The sequence below is a fragment of the Protomyctophum parallelum genome (assembly GCF_964188405.1).
Source record: "Protomyctophum parallelum genome assembly, chromosome: 1".
In the NCBI taxonomy this organism is placed as follows: Eukaryota; Metazoa; Chordata; class Actinopteri; order Myctophiformes; family Myctophidae; genus Protomyctophum; species Protomyctophum parallelum.
The window spans coordinates 8,716,928-8,739,446 of NC_139697.1; the positions used below are offsets into that span (position 1 = coordinate 8,716,928).

The following is a 22,519-nucleotide window of genomic DNA, read 5'->3' on the forward strand; positions in this document are numbered from 1 at the left end:
AGTGTCAGTGTTAGGAGGGAGGGAGGCAGAGAGAAGAGAGGGATAGGGTGGGGTATAGGTAGGTTTCAGAATGGGAGATGATAACGGTACGGGAGGAATTGACACCTGGGGTGATGAGATGGAGAAAGCGAAGGAGGTAAAGAGTAGCACAAGTAAAAAATTAAAGAGTGTGTGTAGTTCACGGAAAACTCTAATTGTATATTATCCTGGTTATACAAAGAACTACGTGTGTGTGTGTGTGTGTGTGTGTGTGCATGCGCAGTCGGAGAGAGCTAAAAAAATAACACATTGTGTAACAATATAACAGATGGGTTGAGAGGGACCTGAGCTACTCTGTTTATTGTGTGATGAGGATCACTCCGTCTCCCAGGTACAATGTTCAGGGCCGTTGACGTTGTTACTGCTGTTGCCTGCCTGGATGTCACAGTGTGCTGCTGCTGCTAGTGTCTCACTAGGGATGACTCCAACCCCAATGGGGTCCTGCGTAAATGGGCTCTGAATCTTGAGTGGTCCCTTGGGCTATGCACGGTTGCATCAGTAATTATTATTTTCTCTTAAGTGTGATTGTGTGTGTGTGTGTGTGTGTGTGTGCGTGTGTGTGTGTGTGTGTGTCAGTCAGAGAGAGGCAGATTGGAGACATGCCAATCTGGTGAATGATTTTGTGTAACCATTTATGATTGCAACATGATAAATTAAATACAATGGCCTGCTGTCATCTTTGTGTTTTGTGATACAATGCCATTAGGTGTTCTTATTCTGTCACCCATTGTAACTCAGGAGGAAGGTGCTGCATGCTGGATAGATCGTCCACATTATTTCCCGATGCATATTAGTAGCATCCGTGGACCATAACATTCACACGGTTGTTATCAGCTGTTAATTCTTTAATAATATATTACATTTATGCCGTAATACAATAATAATAACAGTAATAACATTAATAAACATACACAGAAGTACAAAATGATTTACATTATTTTTGTAAGTTACCGACACTTATCCCTACTCACTTAAAAAAATAAATTAAATTAAATAACAGCAAAGAAAAGAAAAACACCTGTCTCATTTAGCTGCCTTTGACTCGAACCCCCCTCCCACATAATTTATAACTAGAAAACCATTTACCCACTTCACTGCTCATCACATCAGTGGAGTTAAAACAGTGCTTCTCAACCTTTTCAGGCCGCAACGCTGCCCAGAATAATCATATTAGAACTGGGGATCCTCCACCCTGACAAGCACTTGGAATTGAGGCATGTATATAGTTTGACTCAGTTCCCAACTTCCCACAGATAAATATTGTGAAAATGACGCCTTGTAGATCGTCTATTTTCACAATGTTTGCCACTTTTTCATTTCCTTTTGGGCGGGAACCCCTTTTGGTGTTAGCATTATGTTATGCTTTAGCAGATCTACAAGCTCATAGCGCGCCACCGAGTGGCGCGCTACGAGCTTGTAGGTCTGCTATTTTTGAAAAATCGAAGAACGACTGACATAGAAACATTTTCAGAAAACTGTCATTTTCAAACAGACATTTTTAGAATCTGATCTCAGGTCAGAATGGGTTAAAAACCCCTCTCGTGGACGGGGTCCCGACCCACAGGTTGAGAGAGAACCACTGAGTTAGAACTCTTCCAACGTTCCAGAGGAGCAAAGAGCATGTTGTTGACTCGTCGTCTTGGATATGGCTTCTCACGCACTGAGAGCTCCCGGTCGCGCTCAGTTCAAAGGGTGTGTATGAGTAAAGGAAGGGGTTGTGACTTGTGAGAACACAGGTCAAAATACCATATGGAACAACAAAAATTAAACAGAAAAACATAGCCATACGTAGAAATTCATCCCGAAGAGTCTTTTTTTTTTTTTTGCCCACAGGGTGGTACAGTATATGCCATCACACAAACTGGCTATTGACAGAGGTCCATGCGTCATTTTTGAGCGAGGGAAGGGCTGACATAACAGCACAAAAAACATACTTCCCTGCTCTCTGTCTCTCAACAGCAAGAGGCTGCAGGGGCTCTGGGAGGCAAAGGTCTCTGTCTTTTTTCCTTTAGAAAGAAATCAAAGGAGGGCAGACACGATGACACAGAGGGACACGTGTCTGCTTGTCCCCTCCTGTCTCCCGACTTCTCCGTCCCTCCTTGATGTTGACCTCTACGTCTGTCCATTTCATCGACCTCCTTATTTGCGGTGCTTCAGTTCCTTCTCGTGGTGGCTCTTCCCTCCGCCCTCTCCCTTGTCCAGCATTTTGATGGCTTCCATCAGGTAGCTCTGGAAGGCAGAGAGTGCGGCACAGATCGCCGGGGTGCCAAAGCCATGTGTGAGCATGCTGAAGTGAGTGAGGCTGGCCTGGACGCCTGGCTCCAGGCACGGCGTGGGTCTGCTGGCGCCCAGTGGAGAACGGTCCTGTGACATGAGGTCCAGAAACTCCTTACAGATCTCCCTAAGAGAGAGAGAGAGGAATGGAGAGAAGGAAGGAAGCAGGGAGAGGGTGCTTAGTATAGGGCTGAATCATAAGACAATATGAACTGCTGCAATTTCCAAATCACAGAGGCTTGGAAATCCAAAACAACAATAAAAAATGTTTCTATTACAGTACTTCTGGTAAAGTGAAAAGAAATGGTATTCTATGTTTTAGGTGAAGTTTGAGCCATGAATAAAGTATACTGATATTCACTAATTTATGTATACCAAATACAAATACAATTTCATTTACTTTAGCTCAAAGTATAGAATTTGTATTACATTACAAGAAGCCATTGGGTTCAATTGATTTCAGTATGGAATGCAAATCATACTTGCTTGAGATAGGTAATCCAACTTTTTAATAGTTAAAGGTAGCCTACTGTGTTTTAATACAGTTGAAGGCGTCGATTGATTAGAAATAAGTCTTTCTAAAAAGTAGTGCCTGGAGCTTATTTTTAAGTACAAATTACATTAACATGTTCATTTTACTTCATAATTGGGATCTGAATATTGCCTGTAGAAATATGGTAATTATTCAAAAATAACAATAGAAAACTGTATACTTTGTCAGTAGTAATGTAAAGTATTCCTGACTAGTAGCCAAAGGGCTAAACATACAATATGGGTATTTTGAAGTGTAAACCGTTTTGGACCTATTTAATAATGTAATTGCACATTGACTAGCAATCAGTCAGATCAGAGTATTGGTCTGAAACATCACAATTAGATATTTTCCCTCAAATCGTTCATCCCTAGTGGTTAAAACAAGAGAATTTGCTGTAGTTTTTCAATTATTTGCACCACATATTAATTAAATTATGCCGTTTTTAAACCAAATCCATGCAGGTTATTATTTGAAAACTTTTTTTCTCCGACACTGGAATGTTGTTTTCAAACTTGATTTATATTTTCACTTTTAACAGCCCTCATTGACACTGAACAAGTGACCATATCACATGATCCTTGACACCCCCCTCAAGCCATGCCCCAGGCCCCGAAAACAAACAAAGCTTATTTATAGTTAACCACATATTCTAAGCATGTCATAGTAGGGGAACATTTGGCAAAAATAGCAGATCTACAAGCTCTCTGTGAGAACTATACTGATTTAGAAGGCATTTGTAGAATCGGCCCTCAGGTCTTAAAGGGGAATGCCAGTCATTTTCAACATTGAGTCATTAATTTGACTTAGAGTTGTTGTGTGGAAATAATAAAAAGGTCCCCGACTTCTATGTAGCCTAGAACTTGCGGTCATGTGATCAGTGACATCACATCGGTGTACTCTTTGGCCTGCAGAGTACACCGATGTGATGTCACTGATCACATGACCCCAAGTTGTAGACCTCCAGTTCTAGGCTGAACAGAACCCCTTCTTCTTATGGGACTTTTTTTTATTTCCACAGAATAACTCTAAGTAATATTAATGACATAGTTCAATGTTGAAAATGAGTGGTATTCCCCTATAATATGTTTAACCACCAATTTTGGGCGGGAACCCATTTTGGTATTAGCATTATGTTATGCTTTAGCTATTGAAAAATAGCAGATCTACTGTACAAGCTCATAGTGCACCACCGAGTGGCGCGCTACGAGCTTGTAGCTCTGCTATTTTTGAAAAATCAAAGAACCACTGACATAGAAACATAGCTTTTTCAGAAAACTGTCAGGATGTAGAAGACATTTTTAGAATCTGATCTCAGGTCAGAATGTGTTTAAGATGAGGCACGTACTTGGTGGCCAGCAGCATGCTGCGTCTGGTGGGCAGCTGGTCTGGCTCGCTCTGCCTGCACAGGTACTCTGCCGTGGCTCGGCCTGGGAACTCAGTCTCACACACGTAGCCAAAGTCCCTCGCCAGGTGGACAGCCTCGCCTAGAGGAAGAAACAAGAAAAAACATGGCAGGATAGAATGAAGTCAGTGGTTCTCAAACATATTGCTCAGTGCTAATTACTTTATCAAGTCATGTCTGTAAAATTAGGCTAGTAAATCGGTTTATCAGGAGAGACAGTGAGAGTGCATTTCATACGTCTTGTCTGTCATTCTTGACTTGCATGCGCGCGCGTGTGTGTGTGTGTGTGTGCACGTGCACGCACATGTGTGCGTATGTGACAGTGTGCATGTATGTACAAGGTTGTGTGCGTCCATGCGGACATGCATCCTTTGAGTGTTTACTCGTGCTTGATCATGCAAGTGCATTTCTATGTGATTATGTGTCTCTAGCTGTCAAGATGTATAGAGGTCACTCATCTTCAGTGTGTGTGTGTGTGTGTGTGTGTGTGTGTGTGTGTGTGTGTGTGTGAGGAGGGGGGGTGTCCTACCCTCTACTAGAGACGTTAGCAGAGTGACGTTGGCTGCCTTGCGTCGCCCGGCGGGCAGGTTGAGGCCAATCTTCTCCAGACGCTCCCGCAGACAGCGGCCACCATTCTTTGACTTTGCCCTGAGGGGGGACAGGAAACAGAGAGAGCAGTTTTAGGAGACTGTGTGTGTGTGTGTGTGGCTGGCTGTGTGCGTGCGTGCGTGCACATACTGTACTTGCCTGCCAGTTTATATGTATTTATTTACGAATTACCTTTATGCACTAGTAAAATGTAATTCTAATACAGTGTGTGAGTGTGAGAGTGCGTGTGTGTGTGTGTGTGTGTGTGTGTGTGTGTGTGTGTGTGTGTGTGTGTGTGTGTGTGTGTGTGTGTGTGTGTGTGTGTGTGTGTGTGTGTGTGTGTGTGTGTGTGTGTGTGTGTGTGTGTGTGTGTGTTTGTTTGTGCTTACATGGCAACTGGATTTGAATGTGAACTGGAGCTGAAGTTTCCATATGGTCACTGTCGGTAGCAGTATAGTGTTATCTTCTCTAACTCTTATTGCTCTACTATGTATTTATTAAATGTATTCGTGTTTGAGGAGGAAGACTGTGTTGTAACAGTGTGTGCTCTAAAACTAAAACCTGGAACTGGAAAATTATTATAATCTGAAGCTGTGTCTTATATTGAATTTATAATTGCTGCTTTTGTCACATGCTGACCCACAACCCATTTTGAGTTCTGACGAGTCATATCTTAACCCTATATATTTAATTGACCAGGGTCCCCCAGGGGTCTATCCTATAGGTTTATCATTTTGTCGATAATAGCTGATCTACAACCTCTTTTTCTTTCAGCTATTTGCGCCAAATGTTTGCCTATATTTGCAGAATATTTGCCCATTATGACATATGCCCAGAATAGGGACACTATTGTTTTTAATTAGATTAGATTAGATTCTACTCTATGGCTCACAGACTTTGACACTTTCAAAGAAATTAGAGAAACAGCTGGATGGCACTTACAACCGCCTTCTAATGAGAGAGAGAGCGCAAAATCTCTCTTGGAAGAGCCACCCATCGACTTCTCTAATATACGGCAACCTTCCCCATGTTTAGACTAGTCCGACTATAGTCCCATCCAGAAGAACACTGTTTGCCGGGCCACTGCTACAGAGCTGATCATGAGGCTATATCTTCCCTTCTCTGGAATCCTGCCTCAAAGCAGACCAGAGGTAGAAAACTGTCGTTTCCCTAATGCCATCGCTAGGGACACATGCTTCAGTAAGCAGGAACTGGGGATGGCAATGAAGGACCGGGAAGTCTGGCGTGGTATTGTGAAATCCATGATCTCGACCGTGGTCGAAAAATGATGATGATAGTGTTTAGATTGGCTATTGTTTGCAAAGGTTTGGTGTAGATTGTAGAGGAAAATGGAAGGAGCCTAGTATAGAGCCCTGGGGGACTCAATCAGACAATGGGTTTAAGTGGTTCATAATATCTTTGCACACACACAGGCCATACTGTACACTAATAAACCATCATGCTGTCGGAGAGAAACCACCTAACCTTATCTTTGAGGGTTTTTGTTTTTATTTATTTTTGTTTCATAAATCAATGCTATTGAACACCCTTTACGTCTATGTGTTGGTTCAAAAAAATATTGAACCAATTAAAAGTATTAAAAAGTGCTTCTGACCAAACCTCTTAACTCCATTGGACCCTCAAATTGTTTGCTAAACTTCTAAAGCAGCTAACTCCACAACCTCTCCCCGTCTCATGCAAGTAATTGACAATATATAAAGTCACAATACCAACTTTGATGAGACAGTATTGCTTTGTTTTACAAATATAAGGTTTTCTTCATTTCGTGAAAGATGAACATCTTTGGAGTTAAGGTGGTTGCACACTGGGCACGTTTTTCGGGAAACCGATTGAGAAACGCAGCTAAAAATCCGAAAAACGCGCTTGGTGTGTGGGGACCTTTAGGTGGTTTCTTCCCGACAGCAGAGATATACATGCAGTTGCACCCTCACGTCTCCCGTTTCCCCTCACCTGCGGAGGACTCCTCCAAGCAGGGATGCGTTTAGGCACTCAGGAGGGGACAGACGCCGCTGGACCTCCCCTACGGTGACCTTATACTTGGATGTAGAGCTGAGCAGGGAGAGACGGCCCGGGACGGAACAGAAGACCTCTGCAGGGTTTGAGACCGATCCCATGCCTAGACCTTCTTTACTGAGTGATAGGGCCGTCAGGGACGAACCGTTCAACTTGGAAGGCATGGGAACTGGTGTAGGAGACAATGACAGGGGAGAGAGGAGGGGAGAGGAGAGACAAAAAGAGAGAATGCAAAGGTGAAGAGGGGATAGGAGGAGAAAGAAAATCACTTTAGATGATTTGCCGCCATTATTTCTGATCAAGCAAGCAGTACTTTAGGTCCATTTGATACAATCTGTATATACACTTCTGAATTAAATGAACACTGGGAGTTTACTGTGCCTTCAGGGTCTCTGACATGTTTGGGATTGTGAATTGATGTGGAGCAACATACAGTTTCTTGATACATAAACTGTATACAGAGTATTATTGAGAAGCGTAGTTGATTTAAAAACAAAGTAAGAAAAGCAGCGACTTAAGAATTGAGAGTCAGACCAGCCATACAGTATAGGTCACTATGGAACTATGTGAACATCAAGATAGAGAAGACAGGGGCCATCATGAATATTACAAAGCCTATTTTATATATTTGTATGATGCTGGTAAAGCATCATGATGCGCCGCGTTGTGAGCTGAGCTTGTAGATCGGCTATTTGACTATTTCCACAATTCTTTAACGTGTTTACCTGACACGTCCGACATAATGGTCGGGTTGAAGGTGGTAACATAACCCAGAACAATGCATGTTTACACAACGGGGACAGCAGCGTTGGCTGTTATTTATATGTGACACATGTGCTCATCTATAGGTGCTCACTAATGTATTCAGTGCCATTCTCCCCAGTGCCAACAGCTCTAATTCTGGATCACGCTCACATGTTGATACTGTTGTCTAACCAGCGGGGTTCATTTGAACTCACACTTTCTCACATGGATTTATGTCACTCACACCTTGGAAGAGCTCAATTCACACCCACTTTTCTTCTGCTGAGATCAACTTTTGAACAACAATTAAGTTTCTTGCCGCTTTGTGCAATTTTCTTCATGACTGTGTGTGTGTGAGTGTGAGTGTGAGTGTGAGTGTGAGTGTGAGTGTGTGCGTGCGTGCGTGCGTGCGTGCGTGCGTGAGAGAGAGAGAGAGGCAGACACACACTGGGGAGGAACGTACTGTACAACTACTGTAGTAAAAAGAGCAGGCACATTTTGAATTATTAAAATTTAATTATGCTTGTTACGGATTGTAAGGATATACAAAAAAACAGACAAAATAACTTAATGAATTTAAATTGTTATTCAGTCGTTGTTAGTGATTTGTATTGTGTATTATTTATTCTGTGACAAAGATATTTGTTGCATCAGCTTTTATGAAATGGTTCATTTGTGTTCATGCTTGTGCAGGTCCGTTATCACATATCCACTACATGCTGCAAAGTCTTAAGACGAGTGTAAACATTGACCCGTATTGGTCTGTAGTGTGATGTGTGTGTGTGGGCTGGAATCTTCTTCGCAAACGAGAAGACTGAATGGAATTGTGCATGCGTGCCGTGCGTGCATGCGTGCTTCTCACTGTCAATTTCGCTCTCTCATTCTGTCTCTCTCTGTAAATGTGTCTCTCTCTAGGCCTCTATGCAACATCAAATATTTTTCCAGCCTCTCATTCTCTGATCCCCTTGACTCTGTTGTTTCTTTTGTGCTCCCCTCACTCTCCGCCAGTCACTGGTGCAGTTATACTTGTGTTTTATCTGTACCACTGTCAGCTGTGTGGCTGGCTCTCCGCTCCTTGTCCGTGGGCGGTGCTGGGCCTGCTCGCGGCGCCCTACTGTGACTGAAGGCAGCACAGATTCCCGGACAGAGGGGCTCTCTCACAATCCCATCATTCATAGCAGCCAGTCAGACCACAGAGCAAGAGTGGGGCCTCCAGTCAATTCTGTCTTTTGTCATCCCTCTCTTTCTCTCTGCCTCACTTTCTCTCTTCTCTTTCTGTTTCTCTCTCTCTCTCTCTCTCTCTCCTCTCTCATATCTTGACTCTCTCCCTGACTCTTCCTTACATTTCTCACTATTTATCTTTTTTTTTCCATCCCACCCTTTTCGTCTGTCTCTGTCCTTGCCTGCCTGCCTGCCTTTCTGTCTACTTCTCTCTCTCTCTCTCTGTTTAACACCTTTCAATCTGTGTCTGACATTTTTGTAATTGGTATGCTCTGTCTTGGCAAAAGGTGAACAGAATTATAGTCGACTCATTTGAGAATGAGAATGAATGTTTGTGACATTTATGTCATCTGGTATTATACAATGGCTGCATGGGAACAGGGCATTAGTTCTGTGCCAATTCAAATATTGAGGGGCTAATATTAGTGGGGAAATACAGTGACAAAGACAGTAGGACAGAATCTATTCAAACCTTTACAGTTCTTGGACTCGTACCTATCTCTGCTTTCTGATGATCATCAATCCCACCCATGTCTTTTTTGTTTTTACCTTAAATTCAGCAATGAATTTTGCTTCATAGAGTCTAAAAAAAATGTCAGGGACTTCAAACTCATGACCAATCATGCTTTGATTTAGTGTTAACAGTCTTTTTCTTTTTTTGGAAGATCAACCAGGTGTCACTTTGACTCAGATAGATAAGTGGATATCTCATCTGGGAATAAAACGCCTCACTTTTTTCCCACACTGTATAATAAGTTCCCAAGGCGTCCTGTCATTTGGTTAACTGGACGATTTGGCTGTCTGGGGCTGAGTAAGGTTCTCACACTGATGCATTATACCCATTTTGAATTTTCTAAATGTACCCTTGTGTCTTATGGGGGAAAGAACTCATGCCTCAAAGAGTTGGTAATAATAGTGTGATCTACTCTGCAAATTTACCCACAACTCTCTCTTTTATCACACTCCCCTCCCTGCTCCATGCCCCACTTCTTTCCACTCTAATCCCCCCCTCCTCTCTCTCTCTCTCTCTCTCTCTCTCTCTCTCTCTCTCTCTCTCTCTCTCTCTCTCTCTCTCTCTCTCTCTCTCTCTCTCTCTCTCTCTCTCTCTCTCTCTCTCAATCTCTCTTTACTCTCTCTCATATGACCATGAACAGTTCATTAAGAATGACTGCCTTTAGGGTGAAGTCTGCAGCCGAGTATTAGAGGACTTCTTGACTTCAAATGAAATAGCAAAACAGAATTATTTATAGCGTGCGTGCGTGCGTGCGCTCGCGCGTGTGTGTGTGTGCGTGCGTGCGTGCGTGTGTGCGCACATGACAGAGACTGGTGTTGGAGTGCACCCTTCCCTAAACACCAACCCCCTTCAGCATGTACTGTATGTACAATCTCTCACGCGCGCGCACACACACACACACACACACACACACACACACACACACACACACACAATATAGCCCTTCCATTCCTTACCTTTTTTAATGACGGAGTGGTCGAGGATGCCCAGGGCTGATCCTTCCTCCATCCCCTGCATCAGGGACACACAGCATATACAGACACTGACTATCATTTATTCACTGGCCTCAAAGCAATACACAAGCTGTCTCTCTGCAGGCCAAGACGTGATTAAAGGCCTTCCATTTAGCCTCCGTTCCAGCCATAGCCTTCCATATATACTCCAGTCATGTGCCATGAGAAATTAACGCCTGAGTCAATGATAGCACAAAGTGTTGTTTCATTTTGATTTCTGGTTCAGTTTGAATTTTGATTGCATTAATTTGGGTTTATAATGAGTTTGAAAGCAAGGGCCTGTGAGAGTTATATGGCCAAGAGTGCAATGTATGAAACTATTGGTTGTTGTTGTGCATGGCTGACAAAACATAATATAGTAACACTGTATACTGTAGGGCTGCTGAAAATGCAAAAGGCAAAACTGTCTGGAGGCACATTAGTTTCAGATAGATTTCAGCAGGAGAAATGTCCAAATGAAGTATAGACTCTTCTTCATTAATATGCATGTGAAAGCATTTAAATTTTTGCAGTTTGAATTGCTTTATTAATTAAACTTTTTATCAGTTTTGTTTATATTCTGTTTTATAAATTCAAGCATTAACATTTACCTTATATAATATATGCTTTCCCTGTTTAAATAAATTATAGACCCAAATGTAAAAAATTGTTGTGATCCTATGCAAATTGCATAATTCACAAAAATATAATAAATTACATGGACAACATGTATTATAATAAATAGTAATTCTATGGCTAGTAATAGCAATCCACTTTTCTTTTTTTTTTAGCTCACCATTACTATTGGCAGGCTACATATTTGTCCTGAATGGAGAAAGGATACAATGTTGCGAGTGGTGTCTCATTTGTGGCGAATTCATATAAGAGGAGTTCAAACACAAGGCATATTAATCCATTAATCAAATAAAGGTCCTTGTTAAGAGAGGGGGCGTTTAGCAGCGACATGCCATGACTCCATGCCTGCTGATTCAGTCAGGTTTCTCTGCATTAATAGCCAGAACAATCAATTGGTCTCGGGGACTTTTCTTTCAGGGGGCAGGATGCCGCGAACAAACAAACGTCTGCATTTGCACCTGCTGCTGAAACGTTGCAGTTTTTCCGCTAAATTTGCAGAAGGCAAAAGGGTTACCCTAACCTAACATTTGGACAAGATCACTTTTACTTAATAGTTTCTAAGAGGTCTGGATCATGTCACAGTCCGGCCGCCGACGCTTAAGGAAAAGCAGAAATTGTTTATTCAACAAGCCACTCAATTAAATGCTGACTTCGAATTTAAAACATATTTACGGTTTTTTCTTCCCCCAAACGAATTTATGGAAATAATAACTCACGTTTATTTGACCTTAATTGTTGGCATTTACAATTGTAAGATAAAGGCCCAATGGCAACTTTCCATTGAACTGGAACTGAATTGGCTTATATAGCGCCATTCAGGAGCATTTTAATGGTGGTATAACAATTGTCTCTTTTTTATGAACCCGGGCAATTTCCGATGAACAAGTCATCCTGAAATTTAACAATTTAAACAACCCCTTCAAATAAATTTTAAGTTGCATAAAATGAGAGCTATAAGCTATATTTCTTTCTCTAAATAAATGTCACTTTTCTTTCAGTTCACAATAATTATTTAAAAAAGCTTAATAGCTATAATTAATGATGACATTAATTAATTGAGAAACGTTTTCGCACATAACTGCCTCCGGGCCTTATAACCTACGTAAATATGAGGCCTCTCAACTTCTCAAGCTCATTAATATATTGATTGCACCTTATAGCTAATAATACCTGTGAATGTGACGTGGCAATAAAGTCGATTCTGAATTATTATATCGAACAATATGGTTGCAGAGCGAATCATGTCAAGGCTAAAGATGCATGGTTCCCATGGGGACTCCAGCTATTCATGTGTGCGTGTGAATGGTGACTGACGCACGGTGATCTGATCCTATAGACACAAAGCTATACGCCAAAAGCCAACTCACCTGTAGGTCCTCCAGGCCGTGATGTCCAAGGTGCATCCCGAGAGGGCCGTCCCCGAGCGCGGCGGCCCCCTCCCCGTGGAGGCCGTGGAGCAACCGGGGCACGCCCGGGTACTCCCGCCGGGGATCGAGGCTCAAAGCCCGGTGAGACTGAGACAGGAGACCGCCGTCATCGCCGGACCGCGACCTCTGCGAGTGCCACGCCGCTTGCTGGTGATGCTGGTGGATGGAGTTGATGGTCGGATAGGGGTCCGAGAGATGGGAATAGTCCTGGCTCTGGGAGTACGACAGGGACGACTGCGGGTACGGAGGGGGGAAATACGGGGGCTGGAAGTCGGAGGCCGGAGTGTGGCAGAGCGGGGGAGCCGAGGAGTAGGCCGACTGGTTGAGGGAGGACAGCTGGGAGAGACGGCCGCCCGGCGACGAGCCGGTCAGACCGTCTGCGCGCTCCTGCATGCCCAAAGAAAAGTTGATCAAGTCAAGTCAATTATATTTATAAGGCACACACACACACACACACACACACACACACACACACACACACACACACACACACATGCACACATGCACACATACACAACACACACATATTATATTACATACACACATACACACATTTCACAATATAACCACATTGCGTAAAACACACAAAATCAGTCTTGAGTGCAGCTGCACAAAACTAATATCGTTATGGTCTGACTGTAATTTAAACCCCACGCAAACGAGCCTCATCATCGTGGCTATATAAATATTGGACAAATAACGAAAACATTACAAAATAGTATTGGACCATATAATAAAAGGAACAGGCTAACATTAATTCCCATGCATTAAAACTATTTTATCACCACCGTAGAAAACGCAACAGCGTTTGAACTTGATGCGTAATGGCAGCTATAGTGCCCTTGGCACCCTCGCTATGCGACAGTGTCAGGAAGGTCACGGCCACCGACAACTAACAGATCTACAAGCTGACAACCCGGCCTGTCGCCGCCCTATATAATATATTGTAGATCTGTACTTTTCAGTAAGCGACACCATGTCAGCACCGTCCACTGCAGGCGCGATGGGTTGGACTGTAAATATAAAGCTGCTTTAGACGCACAAAGGACATTTTATGTCTATATTTGTAAATAATGTGCAATTGTTCCAACAAACTCGCCTTCAAAAGATTCCACAGGGGATTTTAAACGAAGTCCTCCAAAATAAATGTTGACCAAATATTTTTGGCCTAAAAGTTTTTTTGTGTGTGTAAAGCATCACAACTATAAGCAGGACCGCGCAACAAACATCTAATAATATATAACCCAGTAGCCTACATTTCTTTCCGCACTGTCCCTGGCAAAATTTCGATTTTCTAAAGCTGGGTCACCCGAATCAATGATGTTACGGTGGAACAATGTCCATTACCTCTGACAGCCAACAAAGGACGGCCAGTGAGTGACAGTGACACTATAAAAGCACCACATTCTTTTAAATGAATCGTCACCGAAATATATTAACTGTCTACTATAGTACCAGAGCTAATGTATATCTAATTATATTATGCGGGTATTTATTTTATATTCCAAAACAAAATTCAGCACCCATTCTGTTATAGCCTATATACAAGTTGAAGCGCAACAAGACACAACTCCAAAACGATTATTATCATCTTCCCCCCCAAAGTGTCACAATGGTTCAAGCAGACTTTCCGTATAAAAGTACCATTCCAGCGGACAGTTTGATGGTCAGCGCTGTGCCTCGCTGTGACATTACGCATACACCCATATAGATGAGTGTGACAACAGCGGCGCCGCCACTGTCAATTCAACGTCACATACGATGAGCCCTTGGTTTTTAAGTGGAAAATTGAAGAAGACAACAGCAGACCCAATAGCGGGGCAATATATAGGAAACATGATCCAATGAAAGCTCATAATTAACGACTCACCATGGCTGAATATGTGTGGACTAACATCTGGAGCACTGTGGACACCAAATTTCACAACTATAAAATAGGACTGAGAGATGTCACCCAAACGATTTGGAGTTGTAATCCGGGTTATGTCCGTTTGTCTGCTGAACGGTCCATGCAGCAACACGTCAAGATGTCATTTAGTTTCCTCCTTAGATAAATTAGCTCGGTTTGTTACGCACGTTCTGTTAATAGACAAACGTCAAACGAACACTGCTGCGACGCACAGTCAGAGAGTGTCCTCGGTGTTCTCCATGCGCGCTACTTATAGGTTTAGTGCGCGCTCAGCAGAATGAGGGGAGGGGTCGAGGGGCACACTTCTCTTAAAGAGATATATTCATTCAGTCACCCAGAACTTCATTCATGATGCATTGCATGCACCTATATATAGCTACCTTTCTTTGATTAGGCTGTGGTGGTATCCTTTTAAAAGTTATAGGCTTGGTTTTCAGTTTCAGCGACTTTGATATTCGGCAAACGAACATATACTTTAAACTCTGATTTCCTACCATGGACATTGGACATAAAAAAAATAAACATATGTGTGGGAGTTTTTTAAATGCTGTTTCTCTATTGTTAAAAAGAGAAACACAACTTGCAGACGACAGACGACGACAAATGCGAGGGAGAGTTTGAATGAAATATTAGAGATGGAAATGTATCCAAACTTCCGCCATCCCTAAATGGAAAATTAAACCAACCCATCTTCAGAATCAGTCAGATTATCAGCAAATTCACTATACAATGCCACTAACAGGCCCATTTATAAAGTTTGAGCAACTCTCAGGTTATATACAAAACTATTCAGCCTATATCAAAAAAATGCCCATGACTCGAGGCTATACTTTTTACGCTTTTTACGCATAACCTATTTTGTATATTTCAGCACAACATTCAGTTATAGTAAATATATGATCAATGCTCAATATTTTCATAATTAAAATGGACTGTCATTTACCTGCATGCCATAGGGTTCAGTCTTGGTTCGAGCTTTCCAAAGCATGGTTGCGCTTAGTGTCAGCCTGGTGGTGGATTTGGATGTCTATAACTAACAGATGGATTAATGCGGTGGGATGGAAACAGCTAGGCTGAAGGTAGAGCGATGAGTGAGATAGTTTGAGAGACGAGGCAGGAGAGTATGTATGAGTCACAAAGAAAAAGACGGGTGTTGGGGTGGGAGGAGGGGGAGAGACCGTGAGGGCGGGAGGTGAAATAATCCAGGGGGGGGGTATAAACTTTAGAATAGAAGAGTTTTGACTGCATGGATATAGAAATGTGTTCATTTTAACGGTCGTAGCCTATACTTATACTCGTATATTATACTCGTAGCCTACATTTTCAGACATATAGCCTACCACAATTCGATGTAAAATATCTCATATTAAATTAGTAAATTATTTAAAGATTGATCGGACTTCATCATTTTCATTTGCCTTAAAACACATAGCCTACTATTTTATTTTTTATTTTCAAAGTGCACATTTTCCAAAGTCTTCTGGATGGGAATGTGTGATAGCTTTCTGAATAATCTTAAACACAATCCATGATGTGAGCAACACTGAATTATCTTCCTTGATTTGCACTCTTGTGCCGCACATTATTATCCAAACAGCGTTTGGGACGCCATCTAGTGGTATGAAATAAAACCAAGAGCCTTCTGCACTTTGTAAGAATGATTTGAAATCATATTCATGAGCTTCATTCATCCCAATATCTCCAATCTGTAAAAAGAAAAAAAGAAGTAGTTGCCCAGGTATTTAACAAGATCTGTAATGAATAATCTGCTAAGGGCTGCATGGTTGTCTGTATTCTGTTGACTTTTATTATATTATTGTATGCTGAGGTGACAGAAATAAATATTTTGTTGAACTGAATGTTCAACAAAACGTTTGGACATCAATCTTTGAGCACACATCTAAACTTTAATCCTTGACTGTCTGCAGCCAGTAGTGCCATAAGTATATAGGATTTGGGCACTCCTTTGAGTCATGGGTTTGAGACTTGCCTGAAAACATGACTGTCAGCATCATGTGAACCATGGCTAGGGTTTGAGATACCAATGATTGCCTACAAATGACAACCACATGAAAGTGTTGTACCATCACTATTGGTATTATTTGATGTAAATCTGTGGCAAACTCTTGACATTGATTGGAAGGCATGTACCAGTACAAGTGATGTTGTATTGTCGTTTCAAATTTGAATATAATAAATGGTAAATGGTGCATTTATATAGCGCCTCTTTACAGAGATTGTGCATTACATTCACCCATTCACACACATAGCCTACCGAGTACCGACAATGACCAACAATGACTTAACAAAATATTTCTTTATTATTAAATGCATTTCACATCTAACAGATTTCTTATGCCACATCAATTCCATGTGACTGAACATTATGATACATAGAAACAGTCCGTTTGGTAGATATTAAGTATTTCCTGCACAAGAAATTCTGAATGCAGAATCCTGCTGTAATTAGAAGGTTCCTAGAACACCTGGGCTTAGAGTTGAAAGAGGAAATGGTTAAAGTCACATCATATGATTATATGTTGGGCAGAGTGAATGGAGAAAGTAAAATGAAAGAGAATAAAATGAATCCTGAATGCTAACACTACTGCTTATGCGTTAAGCTGAGCCCTGCTTTATTAATAGTTTACCATCTTCAAGATTTTTGTTTTTTAAATCTCTTTATCTTCACATTTTTAGTAAACTAGACTGCACTAGAAAATGTCCCCATTGATATTGTGAATGGTGTATTGATACATGTAATGTTTTGAGTGTCATCTCTTCCACCACCTAGTATGTTCTTATGTGCATGCTGCTTTTACAAATTCTCTGTATTTACAATATTCCCAGACAGAATATACAGTGTACCATAAGAGCATGTTATCCATAGTCAACGGCAGAAGTCAGTCGGCCATCTTACTTCAGTCCAAGTGATTTCCTTAGCTTGCCCATACAACTCAAAGCCCCCTTATCATGTTTCACCATACTGACTTTAATCTCCTGTTTACAGAGCGAGCACTGCTCTGCCATGGCGCACAGAGCCTCCTCTAGAGCCGCCTGCGTGTGTGGGTCAGGTAGTGCGCTACATATCTCCAACATGGTGAGCGTGTTTTTCAGCCAACCCTCCTCTTTAACTAGGGCAATGATCCAGGGCTGAGCCCGAACACAACCTCCAAGGGCCTGCAGACCCAACCTCCAGAGCTCCCCAGCGTCTTCCCACCATTCCTCCCAGCCGGCACTCACTTTTACTGGGCCAGGGCTTGAGCCAGAGTCCAGGGCACCATGAAGGAACCGTAGAGCCACAGAGAAAAAACGCCTCTGGCTTGGTTCCACTGGGGCTGGAACACATAACACAGAATTAGATATTACTGAAATGATATGTAGCTTGCAGAGTTAGTTCAGTCAGGTATACTCGAGTGGGTTCATGCTATGCTCAAGGGACATTAATGTATTGGAGGGGTTAATATGCTGCATTTCTATGTGGGTAAATACAGTGTTTGCTGATGTGGCAGCACCACCGGTGGGCTCTGTTATTTCTGTTCCCCATGGCTCTTTATGTTTAATTGTGCCGAGCAGGGAGTAAATTGCAGCAGAGCCGAACGCCAAGATAATATATCATATGCACACTTGTATTGATTCTATAATAAATATTGGTTAAATCAATTTGTTAGTTATCTGACTGAAGTGACAATAATGACAGTAAAGCACACTCTTCTGTTGCGACAATATATGGTATATGGTAGAAATAGGTCTGGTCAACAATACAAATGATGCTAGTTTTGTGGATAATTTTTTATTTTTATGAGTGGCCCCCAGATCCCCACCAAATGACCGGAACTACTTAATATTCACCAAAACCAAACCAGTACCCCCACCATTGGGCTCAGGCAATCAATGAATACCTTTGCAACCATTATATTAATGACAAGTATTTCTTACAGTCCAAAAATCTGAACTGACTAATCACCATTCAAAACGTAAATATGAATTTTATTAAATACCAAAAACCAATATAAACTCACCTGATGGAGCTGGTTTGAGCCTGCCAATCATCAGCCCCAGAGTGCAGAAATTGGCTGCTAGGACCAAGAGGCGGGATTTATGCACCAAAACAGGAAGAGCCTCATCCAGAAGCGATTCAAGCGTTTTGAAACATGCGTCCTTCCTATGTAAACACAGGAGATTGATATAGCATTGAGGAATTTCATTCAACTCGTTTCTATTAAGTTACAAGTGATTTGTGATGACTGAGGGCACTGTAAACACGGGGTTCTTTGAAATTCATTACGTGGTTATTTGTTGAGGGGCGCTAGCCCCTTCTATATCCAGTTTTTGGTGTGTGTGTACACAAACATTGTCCTAGAATTTATAGTTGGTACACCACATTTTATGTGTAAATAACCAGTAATAAAGTACAGTTCTTACTATTCATATTCATTTAGAACGGTGACAATGCCGCTAGGTCAAGGGTGTGTTGTTATCTGACAATAGTGCCCATCCACCAGCTAGTCAGAATCAAGTATTCTCTATGGCCATGGTTTAGTTGTGTTGCAATATCTTCTTTCATTAGTAATTCTATGACAAGTCTGTGGTCTCATCAGGCACACATAATATACAGTACCTGACTCTCTCAGGCTCAGTGACAGTGAAGTTAAGGAGGGCCGAGCAGGTAGTCTCCATGCTGTGGTCTCTCCCTCCTTTTTCCTTCAGGAAGCTCCAGCCCTGTAACAGGAAGTCCGCCAAGAGGGCTGGGGTGTCCAGGGTAAGAAGCACCTTCCTAGGACCTTCCTCTGCCGAGAGGTGGCATAGAGCTGGGAGGAGATACCTGGAAAGTGTGAGCAATAGAGACATGATGGGAGGGGATGGAATAATATGTGGTATGATGACGAGGGAGGTGACAGACACCAAAGTTACCATGGGAAAGAATGAGGTATAGGATGGGCATGGTGATGAAAAGAATGAGAGCAATGCACATATTAAGAAAAGTATCTTGATCTTGCCATTTGATTGCACTGTAATTATGTTCACTTATTCTCCGTTTGTGGAATTGCTAATTTGTAATTGAATTGTTACACATCAACTTCTGACAAATTATCTTTCCCTCTAAAACTTTACCTCAAGGCATCTCTGCCGGTCCAAGGCCCATCTTCATCACGGTCAGACATCTCAGACATCCAGCTTGAGAGAAGTTGCTCCGTGTTCTCCTCACGCATATGACTACTTGCGTAGCCAACCAGGAATGGCAGCAGGGCAGTCACTTCCTCCTTCAAACAGGACGTTTCCTCAGCAAGCCAAGAGCAGAGACAGCGGAATGTAGCGAAAATGAAAGGGTCACCATAGCGACTTTGATCCACCTTGTAGAGAAAAGAGTCGGCAAGAGAGAGAGAGAGAGATTAAAGTGACCACTGATATGTGGTGTAATTATGAACATTACGTTGACAGAGAACTTGGAAAACTCAATTGTGGTATGCAAATGTGTTTGTTGTGGTGTGATGTCTATAAAAGGCCTCTCACCTGTTGCAGGTGGTATATTACTGCAGAGAAGGCCTCTTGCAGCACCGTAAGGACCTGTCTACTCTGCTGCAGACTGAGCCCAGAGATAGCAGTATGTGGTGGAGCATCAGGCTTGATGGCCACCGGACTACAGGCCTGTTCCATGGCAGCCTCCATGATGCGGTAGCAACCTGAAGGTGAATTCACAATTTTTGTTTGAATCAGGAAAGGGAAAATAAAACTTAACTAGAGTCTAGTCTAATTTTATTAATTAGTTAATTGCATCTAAATTATGTAAGGACTAATGACATTTAAGACACATTATAATAAGTATTTATTATAATGTATTTAAAAAAAAATAGTACCAGTGAGTGTTTGCTGCAGCTCGGGGCTCAGCTCAGTTCCAGGTGGTTCCTCCAAGCCCATTCGAACTTCCACACAAGCCCGGTTGACCAGCAAGCAACAGAACTTGGGCGGTCCTGCCGACTCCCACCCATACAAATCCAAAAGACATGCACTGAGGACCAATACTGAACCTATATGTTTAGGCGTCAACTTGGCTTGCATTATCGGTCTCAACACAACCCATAGACTTGATACAATTTGTTTCAGCTCATCAGTCGCCGTCACTCCTCCTGGTGGGGGTAGGAACTGCAACAACCTGTCACACATATCCAGCCGATCCTGGTCTTTGGCTTGGCAGAACTCTTTGGCGACCCTACCTAGTAGAGCAAGCATTTCAGTAGGGTGTTTACGCCATACTTTGTATCTTGTTTTTCCCGAAAGAAGGCTGCCCAGCAAGGCAACACCCCTCTCCTGGCTCAAAGTCTGGTTTTGTTCCAGTGCTTGGCACAGAGCAGGGATAGCACCCCTGTTTAAGAGCTGGTCAGGACCCCTGGGTAAAGTACATACAGCAGTCAAAACTTGGTAGCAGTCAGCAGCCAAGGCCTCATCAAGCTTGGAGGACGGTAATGATTTTTGAGCCACTGAAGTAACATTCTCTTCTACATTGCATCTCTCACTGTCCTCTCTCTCCAACACTGGTTTATTTTCTGGTTTAGCCTGGTCATTTGTTGTGCTGGGAACATCTGCTGACTGGACCTCAATATTTTGACTCTGCCCTGAGTGTGCTGCATTTGTCTTCATCTCATGGCTGGACTGGTTGAATGCCTGGCCTTCTTGTTTCTGTTGGTTCCACGTGGGACCCTCAGATATTATTCCCAACAGTAGCGGTACTGTGGTGAGGAGCTGTGGGTTGGAAGCCATGTCTGGTTCTGTGCTCAACGCAGCCAGCAGAGCCGTGCCCAGGCTAACAAGCTCCTCTGGGGGCAATTGGGCGCTCTCACTCCCCTTCACTGCCGTCACGAGGAGCCGAGCTGGAAGACTAAGACCAACCGCCTCAAAGATACGTCTCAAAGTGGGCTGGTCAAGTTGGTTTGCTGGGCACAAACGAGTAATCTGCCAAAAGAAGTTAAGAAAATAATCATTTTAGAACAATATACTATAACCTTTTTTTGACAGCAGAGCAATATATGGTATACCCAGATACTGTAGCTCAATAATAGCATTGTTGCTGTTAGTGTCTGGAGTGAGCCAATATACATCCAACTCTCACTAACCCCATCTAGGCAGTGATCTATTCCAAATGCACAGAATATAGTTATACAATGTCAATATACACACAAATGCTGGCCTGGGTCTAAAATACTTCAATTATTACCACAAGATTCAGGCTTACCAGAAGAAGAGCAGCCAGTGTGTGGCTGTCGTTTTTAGCGGTGGTAAGAGCATGAAGACATCTCTCCAGCACCTCTGTCTGGGCAGCAGTCAAACCGTGCCCGGCTCCCTCACCCTCTGGCTCTCCCTCCTCGTCCTGGGTCTCTTTCCCAGGCTGGTGGCTGCTGCCGCTGCTGCCGCTGCTGCTGGAGTCATCCTCGTCGCTCAGCACAGGGATGGATCCGGCGAACTCAGTCATTATAACCGAGGTTTATTTACTGTGTGTATTATTAATGCTATGTGATCAAAATAACAACCCTGAAAGCCGGTGGGTTACAACAAGGTGATATTCAGGGGCATGGTATTTTTCACTTGCCACGGTGCCATGTGTAACCTACTGTAGTGTACGCAGGCTAGCTCTAGTAGTAAGCTAACCCACTGAATGCCTCTGATGTTGTTGGTAAAGCCCACTTCTTTGCTGTTTACTATTCGATTTATTGCAATAAAAAAAAAACGTCCCACGGGGTTCGTAGGTTTTCGCAAAGTAACCTATCAAACCAATGTAACTACAGTAAACAGCCCGGCACTCTTCTTTAACGTGACGTCCCACCCACGCAGAACGAGCTGGCACTTTCCGGAAGGAACTGGAAGCTTTTCTTTCTTCTTCTAAAATAACAATCCTATTTCCAGGATGTGGCATTACCGCCCACTGCTGGACGTCTTCTGATTTGTCTTCTTTTTGCACAGTTTTCCCTAATATACTCCAAGAGTTTCCCCAGCTTTAGAGCAATGGTTTTGATTGATTGATTGAAATTTGTATTGACAGAATGGCAACATTTAACCCAACGAAAGTACAGGTCAATACAAAATCTGCTCAGAGGATGAAACCAGAAAAAAGCACTAAAGACTTGTTTACGTCATCATCCATTTTCAATTCACAACACGGATGATAATTAAATTAATTAAATATTTTGTATATAATAAATATTTGGAATACA

At 42.5% G+C, this 22,519-nt stretch overlaps 2 protein-coding genes across 2 annotated transcripts; both read right to left on the bottom strand.

The window, feature by feature from the left end:
* Positions 1–2,178: 2,178 nt before the first annotated feature.
* tfap2e (transcription factor AP-2 epsilon) lies at positions 2,179–14,380 on the bottom strand (the record flags this gene model as incomplete). The annotated part of the gene is made up of 7 exons (XM_083783603.1): positions 14,277–14,380; positions 12,347–12,793; positions 10,308–10,362; positions 6,810–7,041; positions 4,780–4,898; positions 4,194–4,332; positions 2,179–2,440 (listed from the first exon to the last, which is right to left on the bottom strand). Exons 1-7 carry the CDS (start codon positions 14,301–14,303, stop codon positions 2,179–2,181), a joined length of 1,281 nt encoding a protein of 426 aa, XP_083639729.1. The 5' UTR covers positions 14,304–14,380.
* Positions 14,381–16,670: 2,290 nt separating this feature from the next.
* ncdn (neurochondrin) lies at positions 16,671–22,143 on the bottom strand. Its single transcript, XM_083773404.1, has 7 exons — positions 21,544–22,143; positions 20,171–21,263; positions 19,827–19,996; positions 19,428–19,666; positions 18,934–19,137; positions 18,335–18,477; positions 16,671–17,650 (listed from the first exon to the last, which is right to left on the bottom strand). Exons 1-7 carry the CDS (start codon positions 21,778–21,780, stop codon positions 17,229–17,231), a joined length of 2,508 nt encoding a protein of 835 aa, XP_083629530.1. The 5' UTR covers positions 21,781–22,143; the 3' UTR covers positions 16,671–17,228.
* Positions 22,144–22,519: the final 376 nt, after the last annotated feature.